The sequence below is a fragment of the Hibiscus syriacus genome, unplaced genomic scaffold (assembly GCF_006381635.1).
Source record: "Hibiscus syriacus cultivar Baekdansim isolate YM2019G1 unplaced genomic scaffold, ASM638163v2 tig00015072_pilon, whole genome shotgun sequence".
Lineage (NCBI taxonomy): Eukaryota > Viridiplantae > Streptophyta > Magnoliopsida > Malvales > Malvaceae > Hibiscus > Hibiscus syriacus.
Window position 1 is genome coordinate 26,484 of NW_024062341.1, and position 10,781 is coordinate 37,264.

The 10,781-nt window shown below is 35.2% G+C and overlaps 1 protein-coding gene and 1 pseudogene across 1 annotated transcript; both read left to right on the plus strand.

Annotated features, from left to right (window-relative positions):
- Positions 1-301: 301 nt before the first annotated feature.
- Positions 302-2,395, plus strand: LOC120207578 (annotated as a pseudogene).
- Positions 2,396-7,547: 5,152 nt separating this feature from the next.
- Positions 7,548-9,178, plus strand: LOC120207577 (AT-hook motif nuclear-localized protein 25-like). The gene is made up of 2 exons (XM_039207003.1): positions 7,548-7,637; positions 8,125-9,178. Exon 2 carries the CDS (start codon positions 8,179-8,181, stop codon positions 8,980-8,982), a length of 804 nt encoding a protein of 267 aa, XP_039062934.1. The 5' UTR covers positions 7,548-7,637; positions 8,125-8,178; the 3' UTR covers positions 8,983-9,178.
- The last annotated feature ends 1,603 nt before the right edge of the window (positions 9,179-10,781 follow it).

Sequence of the window (10,781 nt, forward strand, 5' to 3'; positions counted from 1 at the left end):
ACTTTTCGATTAAATATTTTTTATTTTATACTTGAATCTAATATCATTCTTCGAGAAAATTAACTCAACTCAAATCCGAATTAAAAGAATTTGGCCCTATAAATTAAGTAATAACCTATTAAATTTAAATTAAATATTTATTTCTACTCTTAATTTTATTTAAGGCAGTACAGTACCACGTGCCAGACATCGTCTGTCTTTTCTCTTCACGCGTCTTTTATCACGCACTCTTCCTCAAATCCTATAAATACCGCCTCCCGCCTTTATTTTTGGCATCTCAAACTCGAATCCTTCCCAGAAACCGTAAAAGGAAACTAACTGAAAACCGACTCTCAGTTGTTTCGGTTTCACTATCTCCGCCCTCCACCGTCGGGGTTCTGCTTCTGCCGCCGTAAACACCCAAAATGGAGGCTACTCGGCTATCTTCGGCTAAACTTGTTCAAGCTTTGAAGGCGAAGAAGACGGTTTCTTTCGACGAAGATCCCACATTCCCACTAAAGCCTCAGATGAATTGCCACTTCTTTTGCATCTAATGAATGGCTTTTTCTTTACCCTTTTCTTCTCGGTGGATTATTTCCTTCTTTCCAGTTGGCGCAAAAAGATCCGTACCTCCACGTCTCTCCACGTCGTCACCTTCTCCGAGATCGTCGCTATTCTGGCCTTCTTTGCATCGTTCATTTATCTTATGGGGTTCTTTGGGATTGACTTTGTTCAGTCTTTGGTTTTCCGGCCTTCTCCTGACGTTTGGATTTCCGAGGACGAGGAGGAAGATGAAGTTTTGCTTCGTAAAGAGGATGCCCGTAAAGTCCCTTGTGGACAAGCTCTCGATTGCTCGCTACCTCTTTTGCCTCCTAAAACACCCATCGTGACTGCCCAGAAAATGTTCGATGAAAAGCCTTTGACAGTTTTAACGTAGGAAGACGAGGAGATAATTAAATCCGTTGTGGCGGGAACAACTCCTTCGTATTCGTTGGAATCGAAATTAGGAGATTGCAAGAGAGCGGCTGCAATCAGGCGTGAGGCGTTGCAGAGATTAACCGGGAAGTCATTGTCTGGATTGCCCTTGGAGGGGTTCGATTACGAGTCGATTTTGGGGCAGTGTTGTGAGATGCCGATCGGGTACGTGCAGATTCCCGTGGGAATTGCTGGGCCGTTGTTGCTTAATGGAAGAGAGTTCTCGGTTCCCATGGCTAGGGTGCTTGTGGCTAGCACTAACAGGGGATGTAAGGCTATTCATTTGTCCGGTGGAGCTACTAGTGTTCTATTGAAAGAGGGATGACTAGAGCTCCGGTTGTAAGGTTCAGTACCACGAAACGAGCAGCCGATTTGAAGTTGTATTTGGAGAATCGTAACAATTTTGAGACCTCGTCTGTTGTTTTCAACAGGTTTGTTTCGATAGTATTTGAATTCCAGATTGATTGATATAAAACTCAAGCTAATTTTGTAATGGTTTATTGAAAGTTTTTCCTATTTTGGTGGTTGCATATCAAGTAGATTCGGTAGGCTTCAAGGTATCAAATCTGTACATGAGATTCACTTGCAGCACTGGTGATGCTATGGGGATGAACATGGTTTCCAAAGGAGTCCAAAACGTTTTGGATTTCCTTCAAACCGATTTCCCCGACATGGATGTCCTTGGCATCTCCGGTGAGTTTCATTTCCTTTTTGCAGACTTGCAAAATTTATGTTAATTCTACCGTTCAACCTTAGATTACTGAATGCGTGGATTTGTTCATATAGGAAACTTTTGTTCCAACAAGAAACCGACTGCGGTAAATTGGATCGAAGGACGAGGCAAATCTGTTGTCTGCGAAACCATCATTAAAGGTGATGTGATGAGGAATGTGTTGAAGACAAGCGTGGAATCTCTCCTGGAGCTTAACATGCTTAAGAATCTTACCGGATCAGCTATGGCTGGAGCTCTGGATGGATTCAAAGCTCATGCCAGTATCATTGTGAGTGCAGTCTACATGGCTACCGGCCAAGATCCGGCTCAAAATGTTGAGAGCTCTCATTGCATCACCATGATGGAAGCTGTTAACGACGGCAAAGACCTTCACATTTCTGTCACAATGCCTTCTATTGAGGTAACCAATCATGTCCATTTCCATTGCTGAAACAAAATCTGGGTATTGATGTTAGGTACCTAATTATCTCTGTTACTCTATGATTCATCCTTTAGGTTGGCACTGTTGGTGTTGGAACTCAACTTGCATCTCAGTCAGCCTGTTTGAACTTACTCGGAGTCAAAGGTGCAAGCAGAGAGGTACCAGGAGCAAACTCGAGGATGCTGGAGACCATAGGAGCCGGTGCCGTCCTTGCCAGGGAGTTGTCACTCATGTCTGAACTTGCATCCGGTCAACTAGTTAATATCCATATGAAGTACAATAGGTAACTAAGAATTTTTTTACAGTGACTACCGTTATATTTTTTAAATTTTTTAATAATAAAAATATTATTATAAAAATTTTTAAAAACTTAATTTATTTATAAAAAACCCAAACTTTTAATGAAATTATAAAAAAAATTCTAAAAACTAAAATATCTCATTTCAACCCCATTACCAACTGTCGCCATTTCTGACCACCATTGTCGATGAACACTTGAGTTTTGATTGGAATTTTACGTTGGTTCGAATGGTGGTGCCAGTGTGGCTTATGGACGTCAGAATCTGTCGAAATTGACAAAAAACAGTGACAGTAGCTTAAAATCCAACGAACCTTTGAACGTTTCTCTACGATAAAAGGTGGTACTTTACAATGAAAGATCAATGGGGTTTGATCGGAAGTTGATGCCGATGAAAGTGACGGTTATGGTCACGGATGGTTAGCCAACGACCATGGAAAGGGGAAAGGGGAAAGGGGAAAGGGAAAAAAGAAGGGGAGAGAGGGGGGATGCGGGTTGTGTTTGGGTTGTTTTTTTAATAAAAATATTTTTAATTTTTTAAAATAAATTTCAAAATTTCTAGAATGTGATATGTGTCATTTAATAGTCAAATTTAAAGGTTGTTACATTCTAGGTATCTAAAAATCTTATATGAAAACGTTAGTTACCTATTTTTAGTAAAAAAAAATAGACACTAAAACGTTTTTCGATATAAAGTTTAGACAATTATTTTTGTATTAAGCCACTATTTTATAATAACTTGATCAAAATTCAAATATTGAAATGGGCTAATAGGTCATATGAGCCCATCTTGATTTGGGTTGGTGTAAGTGATATTGAAAAAACTTGAGGATGTATAAAAATTACTCCTTTGGTCCATTCTAACCCGTATAAAATTGTTATTGGCACATTGGGCATTATTTTGTTCTCCGGCCTTTCTTTTATTCATTTTGTTTCTCAATTTCTTTTTACCCCTAATTTTACCCTTTAAGGGAGTTAAATTTTTGGAGTAACGTATGTGATTATTTTTAAATTCAAGTGTCAACTACATACCTAAAATTTAATTAATGAGCACGAACTAAATTATTTCAGTAATTAAAAGGATGATTGTTATTCATTGAGGTCTCGAGTTCAAGTACGATAGGTTTTCATCATGTTAATCATATTTGAACATCTTATGTTACATTTAAAAAAAATAGAGAAAAGAATAAATGAAGGACATGGTTTTGAGCAGTGAAGCATAATAAAATATGGAGGAGAATGGCAATGAATGTAATCACATGGACATGTTTTTGTAATTGAACCTCCACAATTATTATTCCATATTATAATATTTTGGAAAATAAAAAAAGCCAATGCATTTTATATAATTAATTAGTAAAGTGTCAATGAAGAAGCTTGTCATCTTTTGCGCACTTTACATTATTTAATTCAAACAACTTGCTCTTCTCTTGCCCTCAAGTCATTATGCAAATTCTAAAGATTCTCTGTTCCAAGTTTGCCATTATTAGTTCATTTTATTTCTAAAATAAATTACTTAAAGAATTTATAATAAGCTTTGAAGTGTAATTAAAAAAACCCATTGAAAATGAAATAAAATTTTTAATTTGATGTTAATTTATTTTTTTTATTCGATCTCAAATAGTTTTTTTTCTTTCTAATTTTATAAGAAAATTCATATTATATATTTATTTGATACTATATTATTTATATAGTATAGAATAAAATATTATTTTATCAATAAATAACAATTTCATAACATCTAACCTACCCCAATTGTGAGAATTTTTATCCATGTCTAATATAAATCTTTTTGGTGGCTCAAGAAAGGTGCTTAGCTAAATCAAATTGTTAATTGAAATCAATTAAAAAAATTTCGAAAGCCCATGATAAATTATTCGTCTTTCGCTTCTATTTTTCTCGAATTGTTTTCTAGGAAATTTATTAAGAATTATTAAAAATCAATGTTTTAAAACTTTGGTTTCTCCAATGATTTTCTGTTGAGTCTAATTTAAATATATATTGTTCATCTTTTCTAAATAACATGTCTCACTATTCAAATTTTTTAAAATGAAAACATATAAATTTGACACAGTCCTCAAACCTCAAAAATGGTTATTTTGTATATTATTTTATAAGGGTTTCGAATAGATTTCGAGAAAATCTAAATTGATAATACAGTACAAAACGGTGAGACGAATTCATCAATATCTAGGATGGTCGCATACGACATATGAGAATACTGATTTTCGACGATGATTGAAATAGGTGAAGAAAACCCTATTTTTCATGAAGACGATAGTAGGATGGAATACAAAATTATTTTTTGACTCCGAATTAACACACATAAATTTCAAATAATCATTTCATTTAAATATTAATGATTTAACTATCTAAAAAAAATTTAGTGTTGAAAATTTTAGGGTTATGAATAAGAATGGGTGATGATGGATAAAGAGGATGACCTACGAGGTATTAGTATAAAAGGAGACTTTCTTAAATTAATTATCGGTATTTAATTTATTAATTTAGATTGGATTTACTCCCTTCGTAAGTGTTGGATCGAATTCGCTCCCTTCGTAAGTGTTAGATTTCCGACTTTTAATTTTATTTAAGAAATATAATATCTCGTCACATTAAACCAATTGATTGGTGGAGACCCGTTTCATTACAAAACCATGAGCTTCTTTGGGACCTTTCCTCCACCATGATACATGCATTAACAAAAATTATTTTCTCTAATCTCCATAAACAAAATAAATAGTAAATAAAGACTAGCAGGAAGGGAAGCTTTTCAATGTAGCCGACACTCCTCACGTGACTGGAACGTTCGGGCAGAGTTATGGCGTCTGGTCTGGTGCCATGCTGCATTTCAAGACTCTCCTCCTCTTTGTCTGTGTCTTCTTCTTCTGCCACCATTTTTGTTTGGTCAAAGGTTAGGAAATCGAATGAATACTTTTAATTGCTCACCTATTATTTTTAATCTAATTTCGTACTCCTGTCTTTAAATTGATATTTCCATTTTTTAATCATCATTTTTCTTATGATCTAATGCAATTTCAATAATAACAACAATATATAATATAAATAAAATAAAAAATACCATGTAATATAATAATCTATTCTATATTTAATATTCTTTTAGAGATCTTATGTCATAAAATAATAAGAGGAATAAGGTACATATTGTTAGTTTTTTTTTGGTAAAATTAGTGAAAGTTCGATGTTAGAGAGAAAAATAATAAAGATTTAGAGATAAGATGTTAAATATATAAATAAGAGAAAATAACCTCAGTGACAAAAAATGCCTTATAATATACGATTTTAACCAACTTTTTTTTTATTTACCAAAATGACCAACTAAATCGCAATGCGATCGATAATTCGCAACGCGATCTCCGGTATCACAAATCAGTTTCCAGATTCGCAACGCGAACTTGGACTATCGCAACGCGAACTTGGACTATCGCAATGCGATTTACATATTCGCATTGCGATAGTTCAAATTCGCGTTGCGATAGTCGAAGTTCGCGTTGCGATTTTCCAAATTCGTTGCGATAGTCGAAGTTCGCGTTGCGATTTATTCCAAATTCGTTGCGATAGTCGAAGTTTGCGTTGCGATTTTTCAAATTCGTTGCGATAGTCGAAGTTCGCGTTGCGATTTATTCCAAATTCGTTGCGATAGTCGAAGTTCGCGTTGCGTTTATTCCAAATTCGTTGCGATAGTCCAAGTTCGCGTTGCGATTTATTCCAAATTCGTTGCGATAGTCCAAAATCGCAACGACTGGTGGTATTGCATTTGTTTCTTAAGAATTTTCTCTAAAAATATAGTATTCGCGCGGACGTGTCGAAGACACGTATTACCACGACCAAGACACATATTACCACGACCACGACCCGAGACGAGACGAGACGAGACGGCGACGGCGGCGACGCGCGAGAGTCCCCCTTGTTCTCTATCACTCAACAAGGAAGTGGGAAAGCCAAGCCTTAAATACCATTCCCAATAGTGTTTCCAATACTATGTGGGATTGATCATTACCAACACTTGTTTCCAATACAATGTGATTATTTAGGAAACAATTAACAATCATGCACCTAAAAACAATTGAATCAACAACCAATTGCATTAGTATTATACGATTAAATATGTCATAATTAAAAGTCAATCTACAATCAATCGCGATTATTGCAATTTTAAGCAAAACATTCAAAAATAATATCACTATTTAAGGCTCAATCCCACATAGTATTGGGAACAAGTTTTGGTAATGCTCAATCCCACATAGTATTGAAAACACTATTGAGAATGGTATTTAAGGCTTGGTTTTCCACTTCCTTGTTGAGTGATAGAGAACAAGGGGGACTCTCGCGCGCTGCCGCCGCCGCCGTCTCATGGTCGTAGTCGTGGTCGTGGTAATACGTGTCTTTGACACGTCCACGCGAATACTATATTTTTAGAGAAAATTCTTAAGAAACAAATGCAATATCACTAGTCGTTGCGATTTTAGACTATCGCAACGAATTTGGAATAAATCGCAACGCGAACTTGGAATATCGCAATGCGAATATGTAAATCGCAATGCGATAGTCGAAGTTCGCGTTGCGAATCTGAAAATTAATTTGCGATACCGGAGATCGCGTTGCGAATTATCGATCGCATTGCGATTTAGTTGATCATTTTGGCAAATCCAAAAAAAAATTGGTTAAAATTATATATTACAAGACATTTTTGATCACTGAAATTATTTTCTCTATAAAAAAATTAGAGATATTTGGATAGTACTAGACGAAGTTGTCGGAAAGATACAATAATTTTCCTTGATTTATTTTAAATTAAAAGTCTTTAGGACAACTGTAGGTCTGCAAGAAAAAATTAAGTGGTTATAATAAAAATTAAATAAAAAAAAACAGGAATAATAACCGAAAACTTCACCTAATGCTATTTAAACATCTTTAAATCCTTAAATAATTAACATTCATCCCCAGACCCCTAATTCTTTTTAACATCTAATTTTACCTAATTCTTTTGAAAATGCATATAATTTTCATGGAACAAAGCATCCTTCAATTTTTTTAATATTTTTTTTTCTCAAAGCATCTCTTTATCTGTACCTTTATCGTTATATTAAATGAAGGAAATCACTCCCTTTGTTTTCCATTTTTTAACCCTAAAAAAGAAAACCCTCTCAAGTCTTCCTTCAATTCATCCTGTCAAAGCTTTGTTTCCATTCATATTCATAGATTTTAAGGTAATGAATATAAAATAATGAAATTATTTTATATGATCTATATATACACTGCATCCATCAAGCTCGGATTTTGCTCTCTCTTTTTTCATTAATTATACCCTCTTCTTCCTTGCAAATATCTGAATCTGGGTGTGAAGATACACGTAGTTGATCTATTTTGATATTTTTAGTGTGTTTTTTTCTGTTGTTATTTGTTCTTAACCTGGGTTTCTGTTGAATTCCTGAAGAACCTAAGTCCTAAATTAAAGCTAGGTTAATTTGCAGACAGTATAAAGAAGAAGAAGTAGAGAAATCTGATCAGTATAAAGTACAAAGTAAAAAACACAAATTATTTCCATATTATGCTCTAGATATAATCTCTGTTAAGCACAGTCGATTTTCATTATGAGAAAAACCTAGCTTTCACCAAGTACAGAAGGTGGTATATTCATTGAATTTTTTCGATTTTTTTTACGAATTATTTTGTTAAATTTTTCGTTTTAATTAGAGGTCAGATCGAAGTTAGATATTGGAGCTTGTGAGCAAGTGGATTTTTTTAGCAATGTCCGGGTTGGATTCAGCTGGTTCGGGTTCTCGTTATATCCATCAGCTACTTACACCAGAGAAAGAAGCAACCGATCACGGTGGCGCGACAACGGATTCAGGCGGCGGAGGCACCACTCCAGGAGGAAGAAGGCCACGAGGTCGTCCAGCAGGCTCCAAGAATAAACCTAAACCACCGATAATCGTCACCCGCGACAGTCCAAACTCACTAAAATCCCATGTGCTCGAAATATCTTCCGGTTCGGACATAGTCGACTCAGTAGCAACCTACGCGAGGCGGCGTGGCCGGGGTGTTTGTTTGCTCAGCGGAACCGGTGCGGTCACGAATGTTACACTGCGGCAACCGGCTCCCCCATCCGGGAGTGTCATAACACTGCACGGGCGGTTTGAGATTTTATCTTTAACCGGGACCTCCCTTCCGCCACCGGCCCCGCCAGGGTCCGGTGGCTTGACGATTTATCTCTCCGGTGGTCAGGGTCAAGTTGTCGGAGGGAGCGTGGCGGGTCCGTTAATGGCTTCGGGTCCGGTTGTATTAATGGCCGCATCATTTGCCAATGCAGTTTATGATAGGTTGCCCCTTGATCAAGAGGAAGAGCCAGCAGTTCAGCTACAACCGGCAGCTTCACAGTCATCTGGAGTCACTGGTAATTGTGGGGGAGGGCAGTTGGCTGATGGTGGCAGTGGAACCACCACCAACAGCGGCTGTGGAGGTGGCGGTGTTCCTTTCTATAATTTGGGAAGTTATCCTTTTCCAGGTGATGTATTTGGCTGGAAGGGCAGTGCAACGAGGCCTACCTTTTAGTGATCAAATAATGAAGAAATTATTGCAGAATTTAATGGTTTCATTAGCAATGGAAATTGTATTCCAATGCAGATAGCAAATGAATCCGACTTCTTCAAGGAAAGGGACGAAGCCCAAAGGATCAGTAAGTTTGAGTTCTTGTACAAAACATATCATGTTTCTTCTTCTTTTTCCTTTTCATTTTCTGGGAATATTTTTGTCGCCTTCCAAACATGTTTAATTTATATAAACAGTAGATATATTATGAAAGAAACTAAACCTAATGCACATTTATCTATGAATGCATGTGTTGCATAGTGTGTGACATGATTTGAATATAAAATATAGACATCATACTTATTTTATATAATCTTTATTCGGTTTCTCATCTGCACTGGCAAATCATAACTCTAGTTCTTTTGGTTTGCTTGGACACCATGCTCGGTAGCCAAAACAAGAACGGCTTGCATGAAATAAATTATATAAAAATCTGCCTCGGCATCAACCAAGTATATTTTCAAATTATACCCTTGCATTATTAACGAACAAAGAAGAAACTTACCTTGTTAGAGACAAAGATAGCTTAAGACCAAGCTCCCAAGTTGTGCCCTGATCCGCTGGCTTAGGTGGTTCTCTCGGGCAAGCCTGGAATTTTGAACTTGGAAAAAACGGAAGCGAAACTCTTCATGGGCTTTAAGCCCTACTAACATTATGGTTTATTGTCCACTGAAGTAGGATGATATTGTTTTTTTTCTAATTAAGACCAATAATTGAAAGGTTTTTTTTATTTGTTTATATCTTTAAAAAATTAAATTATTATTTTATTTAAATTCAATATTAATTATCACATAATAATACACCAATGATTACATGGTAGTTAACAATTTTATTAAATGATGATTACATCTTAAAAAGAAAAAGTTGAATTCAAATAAAAAAAAATGTTTTCGTCGATTTGGACTCAACTAGAATATTCTAATCTTGATCTGAGATTGCACTCCATTCGAAATCGACCCCACTTAGAGGGAGTTTGATTCAAGGATTGTGGGATTCCCATGTTTGGTTGGCCGGAAATCTCATTTATGGTAATGTTTTATTATCAATAGTAGATTTTTTTGGGTATATTGCCGGGAATGTCATTACCTCCCTTCCCTTAGGTATTTTAACATTACCGGCGTTTTGGACTAAAATGCCCTTAAATTTGTATTTTTTTCAAAAATATCATTCTTCTGTCATTGAATAATAAAAATTATACGAATGTTAAATTACAAATTTATCTTTAAATTATTTTAGATTTACAAAAAAAAATATAATTAAAATTTTATATGAAGTTCAGGGGTTAAAATTTTTTTGTACCCTTTCATTAAACCTTTTTTATATTTTTAATTTTGTAAAAAAATTATATAAATATTATGAATTTAATTTTTTAAAGAAAATATATAAATATTTTACAATTTGTAATATTATACAAATATATAACAAGGACAATTTGGTCAAATATACATTCCAATAATCTTTTATTCCTTTAACCAAACACGGTAATTTTACATTCCCGCTAAACCAACCAAACACAAAATACAACATTCCCAGTAATCCTATTCCCTGGTAATCTTTTATTCCCACTGGTAATCTTACATTCCGTGAACCAAACGCACCCTTAAAGTAATCGAGGGGGTTTTGAATGTAACCGGAGAGAATAATTTTTTTTGCACAAACGAAAGTGTTACATAGGCGGGAGGAGATTTTTTTCTTCTTAATTTATTTTTTTTAAAATAATTTTTAAAAAATATATATAATTGCGACATGTATAAGATAACGAC

Excerpts from the sequence above, each read along its gene's own strand:
- LOC120207577 (XM_039207003.1), top strand. The coding sequence starts at position 8,179 with ATGTCCGGGTTGGATTCAGCTGGTTCGGGTTCTCGTTATATCCATCAG.